This window comes from Phascolarctos cinereus, unplaced genomic scaffold (genome assembly GCF_003287225.1).
Source record: "Phascolarctos cinereus isolate Bilbo 61053 unplaced genomic scaffold, phaCin_HiC Scaffold_5;HRSCAF=322, whole genome shotgun sequence".
Taxonomy (NCBI): Eukaryota; Metazoa; Chordata; class Mammalia; order Diprotodontia; family Phascolarctidae; genus Phascolarctos; species Phascolarctos cinereus.
The window spans coordinates 59,666,430-59,687,856 of record NW_027555958.1 but is presented as its reverse complement, the minus strand read 5'-3'; the positions used below and the strand labels follow the sequence as shown (position 1 = coordinate 59,687,856).

Here is a 21,427-nt window from a genome sequence, read left to right as displayed (position 1 = left end):
TGTGAAGACTTCCCCAATGGAATGGACAGATGAGAACAATGTGTTCCAACAGCCACAAAGGCAGTTGAAATAGGTGCTGTAGAGTTCTTAGAGCTTGGTCAGATGTGGAAGACATTAAGGTCATCCGCTGTATCCTGGGCCATCACCAGTCATCTTCACTTTTGTTCTACCACTGGACTTTGTGATTATGGAAGAAAGAGTGAGGCTGAAGACTTTGTGCAACTTTGCCTCACTTAAATCCAATTCACGAGCAAGTCATTATATCGCCCTGTGATGTCACTGGTCCTCTTTGAAAATGAAGGATAAACAATGACACACAACAGTCCTTCAAATACTCGAACATGGCTGTCTGTCCCCCGAGTCATCCTTTCTCCAGGCTAAACAATCCCAGTTCTTTCAAGCAATCCTAGCGTGATGTGTACTCAAGGCAATTCACCATGCAGGTGGATGCTCTGTATCTTATCAATGTCCTTGTGATGCCCAGAACTGGGCACAGTACTTCAGATGAGGTCTGACCAGGGCAGAGTACAGTGGAGACGATCACTCTCCCCCACCCCTGATGCTTAGAAGATATGTATCTCTTATGTATGTATCCCAAGCTCAAGTTCTCATTTTTGGTAATCCACACTGAGCTTTCAGTTCACCAGGACCCCTAGTTCTTTTTCAGAATTACTGTCTGTCTGTGACTCCCCAGTCTTGGGAAGTTGGGGTTTTCTTATATCTAAATACAAGACTTTATTTTATTCCTTTTGGATTTTATCTTGTTAGATTAGTCCAATGCTCTTGGATTCTGACTTTTATCATTCCCTCATCTCTGCTTCCTTTTCTAGATATTAACTAACCATCTCTTTAATAATACACTCTAGATTTTTGGTCTTGGGATGTAATTTGACCTACAATTTCTCTCATATTAGGCATGTCTATGAGAAACCCCTGCTTGGGGGCACTGAGAGGTAAAGTTTGAACTCACCCAGGATCATATAACTAGTATGTGCTGGAAGAAAAACTTGAACCCAGGTCTTCTAACCCACTTCTTCACACTACCTGTCAGGTGTTGACCTTAATACCCAGCTAAGATAATACTAAAAAAGAAAATTATAGCCCAATTTCCCTAATGACATTAAATAAAATATTGACTAATTGATCACAGTAATACAATAAAATATTATTCCTCATGACCAATTTGGGTTTATATGAGGGATCAAAGGCTGGTTCAAAATCAGAAAAATTATCAATATAACACAATAAATAAAAAATATTTTTAAAACCCATATGATTTTTTAAATAGTTATATAGCTATCATGGAGGGGAGGTTAACCAGTTTTTCTGGCCTGTGATTGGCCAATTTGACAAAGCAAAGGCCAGTGAACCAATGAGGAGAAAGGAGTTGGAGATGATTTCTGGAGATTTTAACCTTAGTAGAATTACATGCCAGATAATATGACCAGTACTTTGTGGGCTAGAGAATGCCATAGACAGGGGTGAGGAATGTGCCCTAGATTATAAGCTGCATTGAGGTTTTGAAATGTGAAATTTAAGGGAAAACCTGAACTTCTATAAATCTAGCACTTTCCTGCCTGGACTTATATTATTATCTATGCCTGAATATTATTATCTGGCCTATAAAATACAGAGTAATTTAGGATGTTAGAAATTCTAGCAATAAAATAAGATTGTATGTATATGTGTAGATATATAAAATTCAGCTGTTTCAACTAAAAAAATTATGGAGGCAATATTACATCATTGTTATATACCAAAATACATTTTTGCTGTATCCCCTTCTTCCCAAGTTGTGAGTTCTATGTGGGCATAGAAAATATATTTTGCTAAATTTTCTTTTTTATTATGATATTGCTAAATCTCAATAAATATGAGCATTTCCGTATACAAAGAAAAAAATTTTTTATGTGAAACTATGAGTCCCTATTACATATACTTTGTTCCAGTATATATTCAGTTTAACATGGTAGTTCTAACACAGTCCATAGATAGTATTATAATTATCTTTGTCTTTCTCTTACTGTGCCTAGCATTGTGGCTTATATATACTAGTCATTAAATGGATGAGTGACTATCCCTTTTTCCTATAGTTCCCACTGCCCATTGGTTTGATTTCCAATGGATCTAATAGTTTATTCATTGTACCCCTTTGATATGTTGTGAATCCTACAAGGTGGATGGCTAGCAATACTTGGATCTTTTCTTTTCTTTCTTTCTTTTTTTTTCCAGACACAGCTCATGTACAAATGGGCGGAGCCAAAAACTTGCAGTGAGGATCTTGAGGGAGCAATGAAACTTCCAGCCTCTGGAATGAAGACCCGTTGCCCACCCTGTAACCCAGGATTCTTCAAAACCAACACCAGCACCTGTGAGCCCTGTCCCTACGGCTCCTTCTCCAATGGCTCAGGTAACCTCTACTCCTCACCTTCTGTCCTGACCTGCTGCACTATCCATTACCATCTCACCCTACAGTGGGTCTCATGGCTAGGTTGATAATCCCACCGTGAGCCCCGAACACAACCCTCTGTCTCCTGAGGAACGTACTAAGAGCCAGATGCCTCTGATCTGAGGGGGAACACTGGCCTGAGTACCATCCTGGGATACAGGACACCTGAAGTCCCACACTCTTCAGAGTCCAACTTCAGAATCTCTTCCCTTCCTTCTTCTAGCACGAAATCTTACAGACACTGGCACAGGAGTCAAGGAAATAACTTGGATAGGAGGCGACTATGTCCCAACAACAGGGGCTGCTTCTATCTGTGCAGAAGATGGTATCACTAGGTTTCCCAGCCTGAGGTAGCCCGATTGGACACAGCAGAGTCCAGGAATGATGGGGAAAAAAGGCATTGGGGATGAATTACATCCAATCCTATGAACTGCATGTGTTGGGCTTGAAGATGCCCTGAACTATAAGATACACCAGGATTTTAGACTGAAAAATTGGGGGAGAAGCCTGAACTTGTGGGTATCTAGCACTTCTCAATCTTTTTTTTTGCCTTTGCTCCATCATTCTGGCCTATAAAATACAGGTCAATTTTTTTGTCACATTTGGAGTTTGTTAGATATGGTAAATGAGAATTAGATTTTTTTGAGTCAATAGCAGGCATTTTTAGAACAGAACTGCACCTTTTTTCACTGTCTGACTATTGTTGTCATTAACCAACATGGCTGCAGCTCCATTTTGGGTCAGTAGGGTCTTCCTGCTCAGTAACTCTTGTGCTTCACCTCCTATTAGGCTGTGTCAGCTGCCCAGCTGGGACTGAACCAGCTCTGGGTTTCGAATACAAATGGTGGAACACCCTGCCCACAAATATGGAAACAACTGTTCTTAGTGGAATCAATTTTGAGTACAAGGGCATGGCAGGTAAGGGCCCTCCCTTTTCCATCCCATGACTCTGTCCTCCACCTCTGTGTCCACCTCCGTGTCTCTGCAGTTTTCCCTGGTGTTGTTGATGCCCTATAGAAATGAACTTTGCCTTCTAAACCTTGTAATTCTTCTTCCTTTTGTCCTGATGATTTCAGTGTCTTTGACCAAAGTAACTGAATCACCTCATGAACCTCTTGCCTGGGGACCAAGGGATTCCATCTATTTCAGAAACTCATTTTGCCTCGTTCTCTCAGTTTAGTCATACTTGACTCTACTGCTCGAGGTCTCAGGAATGCACCATCTTCTCCCTGATTTTCCAGGCTGGGAGGTGGCTGGTGACCATATTTATACAGCTGCTGGAGCCTCAGATAACGACTTCATGATTCTTACGCTGATTATACCAGGATTCAGGTGAGGAATATAAACTCCCAGGAGGTGTTGGAGCTAAAGCCGCCACATCTAAATCGCAGAAGGCCAAGTTTTTCTAAGAGGTGGCTCTCAGGCTTGAAATCTGAATGAAATCATGGTTTCCTGACAGCCACACATGCAAGTTTACCGAGTGCACCATAGCGTTGCTGTTGTCTTGTTGCTTGACAAAATTCCGTCAAAGCTGGAAGGGATGTTAGAAATCTAATCCAAAGCTTTATTTCACAGATGAGGAAACCAGGGCCCCAGAGTCACACATCCACTCAGTTCTTATTGTTGAGTTGTTTCAGCTGTGTCCAATTCCACCGCCCCATTTGGAGTTTTTTCGGCAAAGATACTGGAGGGGTTTGTAGTTTCCCTCTCCAGCTCATTTTACAGAGGAGGAAACTGAGGCAAACGGGACTCGCCCAGGGCCACCCAGCTAGTAAGTCTGGCCGAGGCCAGATTTGAACTCAGGAAAATGAGTCTTGCTGACTCTAGGCCTGGCACTCTCATGCACTATGGCGCCACCAGTTACAGAGCTTACACTGGATCACAGACTTTCAAAACTCTTGGGCCAGTTTTCTTCCCAGTACACAATGTTGCTAGTTGTCATTCTTGTCCCTCGATGTTATAGGAAGGGTATTGCCATCTGGCCTCCCTGAGAAGAGGGATTATCCCCCTGCTTTTTAGCCTTTTGTCCTCATTGGTCAAGAAGTATTATTTGAATGTTCCCTCTCCCCTTTTTTAAGGAGGATGTGACATGTGACATGTGACATGGTATTGTGGACTAAAGAGGCTGGAGGGGACTAGTCATGGCTTTGTCATTAACCTTGGACAAATCACGTAATCCTTCTGGGCCTGCCTCCTTATCTGTACACATGACCTGACTAAAACAACTTTCCAGTCCCTCCCAACACTAGGACTCTGTGGTTCCCCTGGGCTTGGGCCCCTGGGAGCCCAGGCTAAAATCTTCTGTCTCCGCCAATGGTGAATGGAACCATTGGCTTGGGAACAGAAGACCTGAGATGTGGGGGCCCCCAGAACCAAGGAGAAGGAAGGGCCAGAGTGGGAAGCCAAGCTGTCACTGGATTTCTCCAGATCCACCATGAATTCTCTGTTCCACTTACGCTTTTCAAGGAAAAAAGACCAAAACTCTCTGATCAACTTTTCCTTTGCCAGTATAACTTCACTTCTTCTTCCTTTCTGTCCTGCTTGAATCCCATCATGAGCTTATCATGAGAAGGATTATCTATATTTTTAGGATTTTTGTTTGTGTTCCTGCCCCTTTCTAGTGAAGCACCTGATCATCCACTTATACCCCCAGCACTGTTTCTCGTGGTTCTGCATAGAGTCAAACTGTCAGACACATTTAGGGAAGAGAAGGGTTGTTGTACCCTCAGCGCAGGAAGAGCTGGGATTTGAGCGGCTTTCTGGGTGGGCACAGGCAGGCCTTCGTTAAAGAAACCAGACGAGAGAGCTGAGGGCCTCTCCCAGAGCACCTATAGCCTCATCGGGCTCCCTCTCCCTTTTGGCCTGTGTTGGTTTTTTTAAATTGATATTTATGGCCCCCCAGAAGTGACATCTGGCTTCTGCTCCCACAGCCCTCCACATTCAGTGATGGCAGACACAGAGAATAAAGAGGTGGCCAGAATCACTTTTGTCTTTGAGACTGTGTGTTCCGTGAACTGCGAACTTTATTTCATGGTGGTAGGTTGCTTCCCTGGCCTGATGGGGTACCTCCTGGGACCAGAGGGAGGGTTAACCTCATCTGCTCACTCTGGTAAGCATCTACTGTGCGGGAAGAGTGGGGTGGAAGGGAAGGACTTATACCTCAGTGCCCTGAGGAGACTCAGAAGAGAAAGAAGGCACCATCCTTGTTCACAGACTAATTATGAGTCTAGTGATTACTCTAATTAGGTCTTCATGATATACTTCTACATTCACTGCCATGAGGAAGACAGAATGGAGAGGCCAGGGCAGGTAGAGGGAGGGTTCAAACTCAGTACAAAAATTCTATCCCTGTTTTGGATTCAGGGAATGAATTCCAGGACTAACACGCCAGTGGAAACCTGGAAAGGACGCAAGGGCAAACAGTCCTACACTTACATCATTGAGAAGAACTCCAGCATGAGCTTCACCTGGGCCTTCCAGAGGACCACTTCCCATGAAACAGTAAGATCCTCCACTTAGCCTAGCTCTCATCCCCAGGAAGCATCACTGCTCAGGACAAGACAATTGGAACAAGGGAGAATTCTCAGAACTAGCCTGGGAGTGGGGGGTGATGCTCAGAGCACTAGGTTTAGAAGAACTGTAAGAGATCATCCCATTTATCTTCTCATAACCAGCCTGGGATACTTGTTTCTGCTACCTGAGATAAATAACCCTGACCAGACAAGTAGGGATCTGTCTTATTCCTAATACTTTCCTGGGTAAGTGGTTACCATAGCCCTCCTAGATAACCAGTCCCAGAATCTAACAGCTTCTGTCTGGTATCACAAAGATCTCCTCAGTGTCTATTCTAGATCCGGCCCTGTGTTTAAAAGGAGAGAAATGCCTTATATAACAGCTGTTTAGTAAATATTTGTGGAATGCATGGATGAGAAGTAGAATGAACACAGTAAACACAGCAGAGTATTTCTCGGCTTATCCCCTAATTATAGGATAAGAGGTCAATCTGTTGATCCCCAACAACCTCAATTGTGGATTCTTCCCCTGGGGCTCAAATACATATCCTTTGATCTCTTTCTCCTTTCTTCTTGGTCCTAGGGCCGGAAGTACACCAATGATGTTGCCAAGCTCTACTCCATCAATGTCACCAATGTCATGGATGGGGTGGCCTCCTACTGCCGCCTCTGTGCACTGGAGGCCTCTGACTCTGGCTCCTCCTGTGCTTCCTGTCCCGCTGGCTACTACATCAACCGAGAATCTGGGGCCTGCCACTCCTGTCCTAAGAACACATTCCTGAGAGCACACCAGCCCTATGGCATCCAGGCCTGTGTGCCCTGTGGCCCAGGGACCCAGAGTAACAAGGTGCCACCCAATCAACTCTACCCATTCATTTATCATGTCAGATTGGCTGCTATTTAATCAAGTCAAAGAGATCTTAATCGTCTAAGCTCTAGCATATTTCTTGGGCATATACCCAGGATGCTGGATGCCCAGGATGTGTTGGCCCTGTGAATGATATACCCTTGCTTTTCAGAGCCCAGAGCTCCCTTTCACCTTCAGGGGATGGCATGGAATTGAGTTCATCTTCTCTTCTTCCTTTAGGGATAAATAAGAGAGATTAGAATCCATCTAAACCTAGAGGGTAATGAGGCATTTATGCAGGGGCCTAACAAGTGAAAATGTATATTTTTCATAACAAGTGGGGGAAAGGAGGGCAAAGAGAAGGAGGGAGCCCTGGTGCCCCAAGCTTCCAGTCCATTTCAATATAATCCAGCCTGATTTCATAACAATTTGTCTAGTCCAGCTTTGGGAATCTAACTTTTTCTTTGGAGGAGTGGTACCATCACTGTCTTCTAAGGCATGGAGGGGACTCTTGCCACATCCATCCCTTTCTTGCCATGGCACATCACGACCTCCAGGCTGAAATGAAATAATGTTTATGTGAAGCTTTATATAAAGGGCTTTGCAGACTTTACCACTTTAATTATCATCAGTGATTGAGGCCTCCGAATGGCTTCCCCCAAAAAAGGAGCAAGGAACACGAGCAGCTATGGGTACTCTTTCCACAGAAACCTAAGAAGTGAGGTTGGGGAGGGGAGGTGAAATAAGAGATTTAGGTTGTTGACCAGGGTACTTCTGTTATGGAAACCTGCAAATCACCTGTGAGTCAAGTATGATGAAAGGGGAGGGGGGAGACTGCTGGGTTTTCTTCTCTCAGCCTAGCCACCCTTCCTTTGTCAGTAACTCAGTCTTCTCTACCATAAAATGAAGAGGCTGAGTCCTGGTTTAAATATGAAGATGGTGCTTTGAGAGAGGTCCATTTCCCAAGGATAGACATTATAATCACTCATTATTATCAGCACTTTATTGCAATTCAGTCCTTATTCTTTTCTCCTTTCTCTAACTCTGGGCTGGTTCAATTTGGGAAAGTGCCTGATTGGGTTCCAGCTCCAGCCTTCCTGGTAGCTCTGATTCATGCTCCAGTCTCAGTGCCCCGAGGGCCAGACAGCTGACTGAGCTCCCGTTGCTCTTTGCAGATCCACTCGCTCTGTTTCAACGACTGCACCTTCTCTGTCGCCAATGTAGCCAGAACCTTCAACTATGACTTCTCGGCTTTGGCAAATCCTATCTCTCTGTCTGGGGGACCAAGCTTTACTTCCAAAGGGCTCAAGTATTTCCACCACTTTACCCTCAGCCTCTGTGGAAACCAGGTAAAATGTATGCAGGTGTATGTGTGGGGAGAGAACTCGGGAAAGGCTGCTGATGGATGAGGGATGAAATATTGAGGGGGAAAAAAAAAGGTGGGGAAACAACTTTTCCCTCTAGTACATTTTTTCCCTGAATAATTAAAATTTGGGGATTATCTTTTTTTTAACTGTTTTTGAAAATATGATTCAATAAACATTTATTAAATGCCAATGTGCAAAGGAATAAGTGGGGTGCTGGAGAAAATATAAAAAATAATATGAAATAATCCTTGCTCTCATGAAGCTTATGATTTAGTGAAAGGGCATCATATGTAAGAGAATAGTTTATCATGCAAAACAGAAAAAAAAATGCATGAGAAGAGGAATAGAGAAAGTACTGTCTGGAAACCCAGAAAAGGAAAGATCATTTAAAGCTGAAGGGATTTTTTTTTTTGGAGGGTGAGGGGAAGAGAATAAGCATTTATATAGTACCTACTATGTGTCAGGGACTGTGCTAAGTGCTTTTTAAAATATTGTCTCATTTGGTCCTCATAATAACCTTACGAGGTAGGTGCTATTATTATCCTAATTTTACAGTTTAGGAAACTGAGGCAAACATGTTAAGTGACTTGCATAGGGTCACATAGCTACTAGAAAAAGTCTAAGGCCAGATTTGAACTCAGGTCTTCCTGACTCCAGGCCCAGCTGGGTATGCCGCCTAGCTGCCTAGGATTTAGGAAGCTCATTGAGTCTTGATGGATACTTAGGATTTCAGTAAACAGAGAATGGGGCAAGGGGGTGGGAAGGGTATTTAAGGCATTGGTTATAGCATGAAAGCAGGCCCCAAGACAATAAATCACTGAACACAAATGGAGAATGGTAAGAAATCTAGTTTGCCTAGAGTAGTATTGTGAAAGTCTGGGAAGTAGGCTGCAGTCATAATTGTGAAGAATGTTAAAAATAAGGTTAAGGCATTTGGTTTTGATAGCTACGAGGAAGCCATTTGGGAGCAGCTAAATGGTTCAGTGCATCACATGCTGGTCCTGGAGTCAGGAAGACTCATCTTCATGAGTTCAAATCTGGTCTCAGATACTTACAAGCTGCATGATGCCAGGCATGTTTGCCTTAATCTACCAGAGAAGGAATAGCAAGCCACCGTAGTATCTTTGCCAAGAAAATCCCATGGACAGTTTGCAAGGAGTTGGACATGACCAAGCAAAAAGAAATTGTTTAAGAGTTGTGGGAGAAAGGAAGACATGAACGTAAACACATAAGGAAAAATCTGGCAATCGTGTCAGATGGGATCTGGAATGTGTCCTTGTCTCTGTACTTTTCACATGATTATCAACAATGTGAGTGAAGGCATACACTGTATGCTAATAAAATATGCTGATGGCACAAAGTTGGAACTGATAGCCAACTGGATGGCAGAGTCGCAATCCGGGTCAAAGTAAGAGCCCCATACCTGTAGTTCAAGGGCTTGGATTCTCCTGAACTTGTCCCCCGTTTCTTACGCCCTTTGTCATCTTGGGTTAGACCCTCAGTCTCCTTTATTTCCTTATCTGTAAATGAGGCAGGCTGTCCTTGATGTTCTTGGAGGTCCCATCCAGATGTGAATCTATAATCTTGGATTTGTAATCAGAGGACCTGGGTTTGAATCTTTTATTTACTATTTATTAGAGGCAACATGACATAGGATCACAGAATCATAGATTTAGAATTGAAAGGGATATTGAAAGCCATTGTCTATAACGCCTTCATTTTATATTGTGGATAAAGTCAGGAAGACTTGAAATTCCACCTCTGATGCTTATTTTCTTAACAAAGTCTCTTCACTTTTTTGTGCCTATTTGCTCATCTGTTTCTAATAAGCAGCCACTGATGTGGCCACAGGGGCTGAAGTACTGCACCCACTCACTTCTCTAAGAGGAGGTTCTTCTACTCTAGACTCAGCCTGGACCAGGTTCAGTCCTGGGGGGCCCAGCTGATAATGAGAAGAAGCTTAAATCTTCCTTTCCTCACCCTTTTCATCTTATTGAACCCTTACCCCAGTGCCTCATGGCTGATTTACTTAACAGCTTAAGTTTGGGCTCATACCTGGGATTTCCCCAAAAAAGAAAAGTAGAAAGGTACTCAGTGTACAATCCGAATCAGGTATGGGACAGTTATTTATTTCCTGTGCACAGAAGGAATAATACTTAATACCAAATACTCGCAAGAATAAATTTGACAAAAATGAACTTAAAACAGGATTTAGTGACTTAGAACTACTATTATAGTCTCTTCTGGGAAGCTGACAAACCTCAACAAAACACAGAGCAGTATGTGGGAACGTCTGAAAAGATATGGCCACATTTCACTGTCCAAATAACTCCCTGTTATTTACCTGTTATTCACATTTTCTCCAGTGAAGCACTTTCCCTTGACCATAGTCAGTTAGGAAGCACTGGACCTCTGGACCTCTTGAACCCACTACTCTAAGAGTAGACATATGCACCTTGAAGCTGATGCTCCTGATTTACTCAGGAAAGGAAACACAAGGCAGAAAGTATAGGTAGGGACCGAGGCACAGCCTTGGCTAGTGGAGAGCCCCTATTCTAGTTGTCTTGTGAGAGCAGACACCGTGGTGCCAGGGTGGGAAAAGGAGAAAGGAAAAAAAGGAATAAATTTATTGAGTGTCTACTATGGTCCAGTTATTGTGTTAACAGGCTCTCACTTGATCCTCACAACAACCCTATGAGGTAGATGCTATTATTATCCTCATTTTACTGTTGAAGAAGCTGAAGCAGACAGAAGATAAGTGACTAGCCCAGGTCACACAGCTATTAAGTGTCTGAAGCTGGTTTTGAACTCAGATGTTCCTGACCCAGGCCCAGCACCCTATCCACTGTGCCACCTAACGGTGCATCCTCCACCCCCCCTCCCCTGCCATGAATGCCTCAAAGTTCCATGATGCCACCTGGAGGGTTGAAGGAAGAGAGTAAGCCCACGGGCTGTCTCCCCTTTAAAAGGTCCACTGAGTCACTGGCTCCTCCAGCTCAGCAGATAATAAAGGGATTGTTTTGTCATCTCAAAGTGCATTCTCTACAGTGATGGGCCACTTTTAGTGAAAATCAGTCCCATATATATCTTTATCAAATGTTGGCTTTCCCTAATGCAGGGTTGAGGAGAAGGGAGGGAGGCAACTTGAAACTCAAAATGCAAATGAATGAATGAATGAATGAATGAAATCAGGTCTCCATGCTCCCACATAGTCACCTCAAACCTGAAGTGATCTCAAACCACCTCACATGGAAAATAGCTCTTCTTCACAAAAGAATGAGGATGCCTGACAGTCTCAAACACCAGGACACATGGGATTTTCTCCTAGCTTGTAATTAAGTCTGAAATGAGTCATTCCCTATTCTGGACCACAGAAAAGCTGAAATCTTAGACTTTAACCAGTTTGTCCTCTCTTCTTCTTTGAAGGTTTTCCCTAACTGTTGATCCATTTCTTCCCCAGGGTAAGAAAATGGCTTTGTGCACAGATAATGTCACTGATATCCGGATCCCAGAGGGGGATTCAGGCTTCTCTAAATCCATCACTTCCTACGCCTGTCAGTCAGTCATCATCCCCTCTGAGGTGACAGGCTATAAGGCTGGCGTCTCCTCACAACCTGTCAGCCTTGCCGATCGACTTGTAGGTGAGTGGCACAGCCGGCCAGGTCTCAAGTACGGAAGAAAAGTCCCAAACTTATGCTAAGCACATAGGAGTTGTGTTCTTGTTCAGTTGTTCAGGCATGTCTGACTCTTTGTGACCTCATGAACCAGAGAACACCAGGCCCATCTGTCCTCCACCGTCTCTCAAAGTCTGTCCAAGTTCGTGTTCATTGTTTCCGTGATGCTATCTATTCATTTCCTCTGCCATCCCCTTTTCTTTTTGCCTTCAATCTTTCCCAGCATCAGGCAGGGTCTTTTCCAATAAGTCTCATCTTCTCATCATGTGGCCAAAGTATTTAAGCTTCAGCTTCATTACTTGACCTTCCAATGAATCGCCTGAATTAATTTGTATAAGCATTGACCGATTTGATCTCCTTGATGTCCAAGGGACTCTCAAAAGTCCTCTTCAGTGCCACAATTCGAAAGCATGACCAGTGTGTCTTGGATAACCCTGTGATCTCAAACTATGACCTATCCATCTTGGGTAACCCTGCACAACATAGTTCATAATTTCATTGAGCTATGTAAGCCTCTCTGCCACAACAAGGCAATGATCCAGGGGTCCAGCACGTAGTAGACAGTAAATAGTTGAATGAACAAGTGAATGAGCAAATGAATGAAGAAAAAATCTACATGCATCAATGGTTAGAGATTCAGACTGGGCACTTGAACTTCTAGATTCCACCTCTAATTCCATTCCCAATTCACCATGTTTCTTTGTTCCTTTTTTAGACCTTTGCCCCATTCGTTAGCTGCCTCCAGGGATAGGATGATATATAGGTTTGCAAAACTTCTGGTGAGATACAGGGCTTAGAGGAATAGGGTAGTTCTCAGCTTGTGTTCCTACTGAGAATTAATCGGGAGACTTTGTTTTGGCAGGGGTGACAACAAATATGAACTTAGATGGAATCACCTCCCCGGCTGAACTTTTTCCCTCCGAAACTCTAAGGATGCCCGACGTGATCTTCTTTTACAGGTGAGGCACTATGCAGAGATCTGGTACGTAAAGAAACTAGCCTTGGTTGAAGTAGAGAGTTCTTGGGCATCCATCCATGCATCCATCCATCTCTCCTTGGCCATACATTGATCTAAAATCACTGTGACCTGTGAAGCATCTGCCCATTAAGTGCAGTTGTGGTCCATCGTCCGCAGCACCTTCTGGAATTCTGTGTTATCCTTGGGGCAGTCCTGCCCTGGGAGCAAGAGGGAGAGCTCAGATGGTCTGGACCTCTTCAAATGAAAGATTCCCCAATTCTGTATCAGTCAATCAACAAGTATTTGTCAAATGCCTACTGTGTGCCAAGCACTGTGCTAGGCACGGGGATACGAGTGCAAAGCGTGAAACAATCCGTACTCGCGATGATCCATATTCTTGTGTTTCGTTCCCCTGGAGACTTTAAGATATTTTCGTTTTTCTTTTAATTACTGTCACCTCTGCCTCCACTATGGAACCTTATCTTGCAACAAATAAATTCAGCCAAACAAAACCACGAACACATTGGCCATGTCTGAAAATGTATGCCCCGCTCTGCCTCTGACATCCACCAATTCTTTGCTGTGCCATCACACCCTCCCATCTCCTCCTGACTCTTCCTTTTCCCCTTTACTGAGGCTCTTGATCTTTCTCCCTCCCGCCTTTTCAGACATGAATAAACTAAGCCAATACCAGTCATCTGGGCTGTCTCTCTTTGTGCATCCTTGCGGCTGGAAGGGGGCCTTAGGTCCATGCCGGGTTAACTCCTCAGGAGCACCAGTAGGTGTCTGTGGTCTTCCCCAAGTGGTCTGGATTCCTTTGCAGGTCTAATGAGGTGACACAATCTTGTACTTCTGGGAGGTCAACCACTGTCCGCATCAGATGCAATCCACTGAAACCTGCCCCTGGAAGCCTCTCGCTGCCAGCGTAAGCATAATAGATGGGGAGCACTGAAGCCCATATTCTCCATTACTCAGGAGATGGTTAAAACGGAGGGAGGTAGAAGGCATCTTGGGCTTCCCCCTGGGTCCTTGGGGATACAAAGAGCCCTGAATCCTCAATAGACTCAGGAACCAATCAATCAAAAAAAGCACTTATTAAGTGCCTACTACATACCAAGCACTGTACTGGGCTTTGGGGATAGAAAGACAGAAATTACATAGTCCCTTAAAGTTCTTGGGGGGCACAACATGTATGCACATGAGTAAATGCAAAACACACACAAAGCAAAAAAATACCAGGTAATTTCAGGGAGGCAGTTGTCGATATTAGCAGCTATGGGCAACAGGAAAGGCTTCACGTAGGAGGTGGCCCTGGGGTTGAGCTCTAAAGGGATCCAGTATTTATGAGGTAGAGGTGAGGAAGGAGAACATTCCAAACATGGCGGGGAGTGGGGGGGAGAGACAGGCTCTCAAAGGCTCAGATGGTTTGTCATGGGTGAGGGACTGCGGAAAGGCCAGTTTGGCTGGACCATCAAGTACGTGAAAGAGGGAAGACAGGTAGATTGGAGCCAGATTGTTAAGGGCTTTCACACAGGAAAGGAATAAACCAATGGAAGACATCGAATTTATCCTCTACTGTCAAACAATGACTAAGGATAGCTACGGGCCATGCTGCTCTGGCTAATTTGTCGTGTGCAGACTCTCACGAGCTTTGGTCTCTGAACTCTGTTTTTATACAAATTTATACAAAGATGATTCTTTAAAGCACACAGAGACAAACTGAGGAATCTCAGCCATTGTAAAAGGCAGGGGAGGTGCCATTAGGACCTACATGAGCCACGTGGTGATTTGAAGGCTCACCCTTGGTGGCCAGATCTTCTAAGGAATCAGCTAAGTAGGGACATAAAAATGGTAGGAGGGGGTCGGTGGCGGAGCAGGCTATGTGAGAATCTTGCTGACAGCAGGGATCGTAATGGGCAGAGAGGTTGGGGGTACAATGAGTGATACCAAACAGAACCAAAGGGTTGCACAAGGCACCTATAACATACATTATTTGTGTACAGTCATGTTAAAATGGCTATCAAGGATCCAAGCCTCTATGTTAGCAATTGGGGTGGATAGACCATAGTCGGAATCAAAGTTTGGGAGAAATATGGAGGATCTTGGCAAAAAAAAAAGGGTTAGTCAGGGAACCTATGACAAGGGTGGAGTCCCAGGATTTTCTACTACATGTCCCCTACCCATGAGTAATATTCTTCTTTCTCTATCCTATTAGGAAATGTTCCGATGGGACTTGTGATGGCTGTAACTTCCACTTCTTGTGGGAGAGTGTGACAGCTTGCCCCCTCTGCTCCAGCTCTGACTACCACGCTATCATCAGTAGCTGTGTGGCCGGTATCCAGGTAAGGTCGCCTGGTGGAGTATTCACTAATCCAGACATAGTAAAGGTCTGACACTAAAATCCTTATTTCCCTCCCCAACAGAGAACCACTTATGTGTGGCGAGAGCCGAAGCTGTGTACAGGAGGCATCTCCCTGCCTGATCAGAGTGTTACCATCTGCAAGACGATGGATTTTTGGCTCAAAGTGGGCATCTCTGCTGGCACCTGTGCTGCCATTCTTCTCACTGTCATGACCTGTTACTTCTGGAAAAAGAACCAAAAGTATATGACTAGATATCTGGGTTGAGTTAGGGGTGGAGGATAAGGGGATGGAACCGGAAGGCTGGGGAGCATCTCATGTCCTGGGAGTCAGAATTGCTGGGATCTTTCCCTGTGCTGGCCCTCGATCATGTAAATCTAGGGCTAACCACCTAACCTCTCTCTGTATGCCTCTTAAGTGAGGATGATAATATTGGCCATCACCATCAGGAGTGCATTAGAAATCTGAATAGCTGGGAGATCCTCAAACAAAAAGTAAGTGCAGGACATGCTTATTTTTTTATTTTTCTATTTCCCTGAATATTTTTTATTCCCACAGTATTATATTTATATTATGCTTTGAAATTCACCAAGGCAGTTAGTGTTAGAAAACAGACCATTGGATTAAGAGCCAAGATAACCACAGCCTCTTCTCAACCTTGCCACCTCTACTTTCTGACTCGCCTTCCCCTACTATGAAAGGGAAATGATTGCCTCCAGCCCAGCTTGCTTACACTCCATCAACCCAAACTAATGGGGTTGTTTTCCTGTTCTTCTCTTTCATAGACTAGAGTACAAATATTCTAAGCTGGTGATGAATGCCACCCTTAAGGACTGTGATCTGCCTGCCGCTGACAGTTGCGCCATCATGGAGGGTGAGGATGTAGAGGATGATCTCATATTCACCAGCAAAAAATCCCTCTTTGGGAAGATCAAGTCATTCACTTCTAAGGTAGGTTGGGCGAGCCACACAGTACCAAAGGCATATTGCCAGAGCTGGACTGAGAAGGGCATTGGTCCTAGGAAGGAATGACCTTCTTAGAAAGCTGAGTGACCCAGAATTACTCAGTGACCCATGGTTCTGCTTCCCCTAACATCCCCATCCTTGCTTTCTGTCCTCCATTTTTTTCATTCCATTCTATTCATTCATTGAACTTTCTCTAGATATAATAATAACCAATATTTATATGTTTTACAAAGCATTTTCCCTAAAACAACCGTATACAATAGATTATTATAGACTATATATCAACTATTATTATCTCCATTTTACATGTAAGAAAACTGAAGCGCAGTGAGGCTAAATAATTTGCTGATGGCCATATTGCTATTGTTAGAATTGGGACTCAAGGGGCAGCTAGGTGGCGCAGTGGATAGAGTACTGGCCCTGGATTCAGGAGGACCTGAGTTCAAATCCAGCCTCAGACACATAACATGTACTAGCTGTGTGATGCTGGGGAAGGCACTTAACCCCATTGCCTAGACAAAAAAAACAACAACAAGAATTGGGACTCAAGCCCAGGTTTCCTGAATTTAATTAAAACATGCTTTTCCTGCAATGCCAGTTTTATCCAGCATGCTTCAATGGAAGAAGAGTCTTAAGATCTGAGTTCAAATCCCAGCAATGCTGCTTTCTACCTCTATGACCTTGTACAAGGTACTTCCCCTCTCTGGTCCTCAGTTTCTTCATCTGTAAAATGAGGGGGGTTGGACTAGATGACCCCTAAACTCCCTTCCAGCTATAAATCTATGGTGGTGTAATCTCTAGCTCTCCCTGGCTCCATCTTGGTTTCAGTTTGCATCTGGGCATAGTGCTTCCTCCCCCAGGGTCTTGTAGACGCAGTTTGAGCTCGCTGAGGTCCCTTCTAGCCCTAAATAAAAAATCTGTTTCTCGTATGACTCAACAACTTCTGGAAACGTAAATAAACCAACCCATATTAGGACCATATAATTATATTGTACAGAGGGTTTGATTTCAATTAGGCTGGCTCTGGCCTTTTAGAAAGCTAGTACTTTATAAATGTAGAATAGCCTTATTAGAGTTCCGCAAGCTAAAGCCTGGCTTTAGTCCAAAGCAGGGGGGAACAAACCACATTATTTAGCCAGCAGGGGGTGCTGTCCCTCAAGGCATCCTGGCCAAATCCTTCTGGGCAGAATTACAGCGATGTTCATTGTGTGAGCCATTCAGAGTTGGGAGGGATAGGGTACCTGCGGATGAGAGGGCGAGCTTGATGCTCGTAAACGCGAACACCAGGCACTACCTTATGGCTGGGCACGGAGCCAAACAGAAGGCATAGCCAGCACGAGCTGCTTCTACAGTTCTACAAAGTGCTCTAATTCCTGCCCCGTGCCAAGTGACTTAAAAGCATCTGTAGCATGTGTGTATATGATAACAATAACAATAATAACGGCCAACATATATATAACAGCAACTATGTGCCAGGTACTGTGCTAAACATATTACAAATATTATCTCATTTTATCCTCATAACAGCTCTGGGAGGTAGGTGCTTTATTATCATCCCCACTTACAGCTGAGGAAACTGAGGCAAACATATGGGAAGGGGCAGGGAGGACTGAAGATGTGGAGAAGGGAAGGAAAATCTGAACTCCTGAATCCTGTTCACTTTGCTAGGCATCTCCCTTCATCTTCCCTGCCTTCATTTTTTTTGTTTGGTTGTTTATTTGTCTGTTTTCTGGTGGGAAAATAGTCAATCCCAGGAACTTGGCAGGGAGGGAATGAAGTAGGGAGGCACATTATAAACGTACAACATTATGTCATAGAAAGGGTTTCATTAAAGGTGTTTAATAGGAATGTGAATGTATAGCCCATATCTGATTGTGTGCCGTCTTGGGGAGGGTGGTGGGGAGGAAGGGGGAGAAACATTTTAAACTCAAAAGCATATGGAAGTGATTGTTGATAAATCAAAGTAAATTAATAAAATTTTTTAAAAAAGGGTTTCATTTTAATTAGATTGATGAGGCAGGAAGCTTTTATTCTTTCTCTTAAAAACTTCTTTTTAACTTTTATCCCTGGCTTTTCTAATTGCCTTGATCAATAAAGGTGTCCTTGAGAAAAACAAAGCAAAACAAAACAACAACAAAAAACCAAACAAGTACAAAGCTCAAATACTGACAAAAGTTCTTGTTTCTATATAGCTACTGAAATCAGGCATTTTACCCTTCCACCTTTTCCACCTATTAGTTTTCCTATTCCTTAACCCTCCTGCAATGCCTCTCTCCTCTTCAACCCCGACTTTCTGCTTCTTCCTGCTGGGTATAGAAGAAGACCCAAGGGTGCCAGCCGTCCCCAATCACTGTCTCTCTTTCAGAGGACACCAGATGGATTTGACTCTGTGCCATTGAAGACATCCTCAGGAGACATGGACATGTGAGGGGCCCAGACCTGCCTCCTTCTGCTTCCTTACCTAGGCAGATTGTTTTGTGAGCCCACGGTGACTTGGCTGCTCAGCTCTCTCCCACACCTGCAGCTGGAAGATTCTTTATGTGGCCTTATCATAAAATGTTTCAATTTCAGATTTTTTTATATACACACCCAAACATCCCACCCTGCTTACCCCAAACCTGCCAAACACACCCACAATTGTCTGTACAATGGCTCCTTTGCTTGCATTTCTATTTGTCAAAATGACCCAGCTTCCCACAGTGTAGCTTTATCCACCAATGGTTCTAATTGTTCCAAAATGAAAAAAAAAATGTTCTCTCTTGCTAAGTACGGAGCTGACTTCTCCTAGCTCTTTATCTAAAGGCACAAATTCTCCTTGCATTTTCTCAGTTTCCCCTTGGGGAACTAGGTGCCAAGTCAGCTGAGTTCCCTTGAGCTCCTTTCTTACTGATGATGTCTTGAATAGAAAGGCCTCCTTTCCTCTGGACATGAAGTTGAGCCTGGAGTGGAGAGGACAGGTGTGGCAAGTATAACATGGAGCATTCTTAGGAAGCACAAAAAGGAGCCAGGGGGTTTTGTTCTAAGGATCTTCTCCCTTTTACTAGGTGGTACTTTTCCCTTTCTTATCACAGAGGTGTTCTCACTGGAGCCAAATAAGAAAGTTAATAAAGAAATTCACTGAAGAATCTGGTCAAATATATTCCCTACCCTGATGTTATACTCTACCGAAAGATTCCACCTCCATAGTTCTGTTTCCCTGCCATCTCCCTCTGGCCCCTAAGGGACACAGACAAGCCCAAATTCAGTTTTTCTAGCTCTGTCCCTTTGTTTTATTCTATAACTCACTAAACCTGTAAGAAGAGAGGCTGAAGAAACCAGAAGAGTCAAAATTATATTTTATCCCCTCTACCACTGACAACTCTCCCTTCACTATACTTTTTGAGATGACAATGATGGTTCCTTGGCCAGTAGCCCACTTGTCCACTTTTTCTGTCTGCACTATTTAATGGTCAGTTGATAATTAATTTGTTTGTACAGAATGGGTTATCGAAAAGTCATGTCTCTGTCCTCCATAATGATAGGGGTACCTAGAAATTCTTTCATTAAAACCCCCATGCTACTCTAGACCACCCTCATTGATCCTTGATGGGAGGGTAGGGTTTATCAGTGGATACACAAGTTCTCTATTTGTTGTGGTTATTTCCTCCTTTAGGATCTATGATTCTCCCGGGAAATTCGTCCAGGAAATGCACACACTTGACTCTGTAATTCTCCCTTACATTTACTCCTATACCCTTAGCCCTCTCTCTTTGGTAGGGAGCTTGGCATTGACAGCACCCAGCCACTCTTTTTTCTCTCATAGTATTTTACCCTTCTGCCTCAAAGGACATGGAAAGAGCTCCCAGACCACTCTCTAAAACAGCTCCAGTGGGAACTATCATAGCCTCTTCACCCCTGATTTGCACAATGTGTAGCCAAAGTCTGGGCCCCCTCAGAACAATCTTGAACTCCAGCGATTTGGTTAAAACATTTCAAAGATCTCTTTTCCTCAGGGTACAGGCAGGGGGTCTATGTGGGACCCTAGGGCACCATCAGGGTCACTAGTAGCCATCGTCCATCCTATTACTCCTTGAGCTCTTTAGCGATCTTGGACAGATGCAGTTGTATTTTAGAAGTGATTTCTGAGAAAGCCCCCCACCCCCACCCCTTTTTTTTTTGCTAAGTTTTACACAAATTCTCTGAGGAGAATCGACTTTAAAATCTCATTGGGATGCCCAAAGTCCTGAGACACAAGAATTAGTCATCTTGTAAGTAATTCCTATGTTTGGCTGGGGACACAAATGAAAATTACGATGAATTCAAGGACCAGGGGATTTCTTCTGCCACCCAACAAGATTTTTTCGGTTGACTTTTTTTTTTTGGCGTGATTGTACCTTAAAGATAAGACTGACTATATTTATACAACAGAGACTTTGTAATACATTTTTTAGCTTTGTGAAACCAAAATTCTGTCTTGTCAAAACGGGTTGGATTTCCTTTTTACACTGTTTTCCAAGAATTTGTAGTTTGTTAGGGGATGGGTATTGCATGTAACATGTGTGTGAAATAAAAATGTACCTTTTGGATTTTTTTTTTCTTGAACATGGACTTGGGGAGTAGATGGGTGAATTAGGAATGAGCATTGGCAAGCTTGATGGCAAGCAAAAATGAACTGAGCTCTCCTCTGTAGTTTTAGGGCCAGCTGACTGACAGTGATCATTCAAGAAACACTTATTAAGTGACTGCTGTGTACAAGTCACTGAAGGAAAGAAGATGAAAGATATGGCACCTGTTCTCAAGGAGCACACAATCTAGTCAGGGAGTCGGAAACTATGCTAATAAGTACAAAATGTAGTTTGAGCCCCATGAAAAAGCTATACCCAGGTTTAAGCTATACTTTGATTCAGCAGCTATTAAAGACTGCAGCTCATGAGGCCTATTGAATGCTGTTTTTCACCAGACCACACCAGAGAACACACTAAAAGCAATTAAAAAGGTAAATAACAAGGAACCCCTCCCACCAACAAATACAGAAACACCTCCTTGTTTGCCACTAGCGGGAGAAGGTACATGCTCAACCCAGAAAACTCATTCTCCTAATGCTTCATCCCAAGCAGAATACCTGTAAAATGACCTTCCACTTGCTGCTTTCCCCATTGAGTTGCTGATCTGATTTCCTGAACTCCTACTGCCATCTCCTGTTTCTCTGTTGAACTGCAACTGCTATATTGATTGCCTTTTCCCTATAGAAGAATGGCTGCAAATCTTTGGAGAGATGACCTCGTTCAGTTCTCTTGTGAATCTGACCCATAGCC

At 43.6% G+C, this 21,427-nt stretch overlaps 1 protein-coding gene across 2 annotated transcripts in view; it reads left to right on the top strand.

Annotated features, from left to right (window-relative positions):
- Positions 1 to 20,698, top strand: part of ELAPOR1 (endosome-lysosome associated apoptosis and autophagy regulator 1) — a 109,910-nt gene extending 89,212 nt beyond the window's left edge. The window contains exons 9-22 of one of the 2 annotated variants that reach the window (XM_021000583.2): positions 2,233 to 2,410; positions 3,239 to 3,367; positions 3,691 to 3,781; positions 5,380 to 5,485; positions 5,813 to 5,950; positions 6,545 to 6,808; positions 7,984 to 8,157; positions 11,636 to 11,816; positions 12,712 to 12,808; positions 13,631 to 13,732; positions 15,023 to 15,149; positions 15,231 to 15,409; positions 15,953 to 16,118; positions 18,499 to 20,698. In XM_021000583.2, the coding sequence (XP_020856242.1) occupies positions 2,233 to 2,410; positions 3,239 to 3,367; positions 3,691 to 3,781; positions 5,380 to 5,485; positions 5,813 to 5,950; positions 6,545 to 6,808; positions 7,984 to 8,157; positions 11,636 to 11,816; positions 12,712 to 12,808; positions 13,631 to 13,732; positions 15,023 to 15,149; positions 15,231 to 15,409; positions 15,953 to 16,118; positions 18,499 to 18,561 (1,995 nt within the window). In that variant the 3' untranslated portion in view covers positions 18,562 to 20,698. Of the gene's footprint in view, positions 1 to 2,232; positions 2,411 to 3,238; positions 3,368 to 3,690; positions 3,782 to 5,379; positions 5,486 to 5,812; positions 5,951 to 6,544; positions 6,809 to 7,983; positions 8,158 to 11,635; positions 11,817 to 12,711; positions 12,809 to 13,630; positions 13,733 to 15,022; positions 15,150 to 15,230; positions 15,410 to 15,952; positions 16,119 to 16,731; positions 17,269 to 18,498 lie in introns of those variants that run through there. The other variant, XM_021000574.2, reaches the window with a different exon arrangement.
- The last annotated feature ends 729 nt before the right edge of the window (positions 20,699 to 21,427 follow it).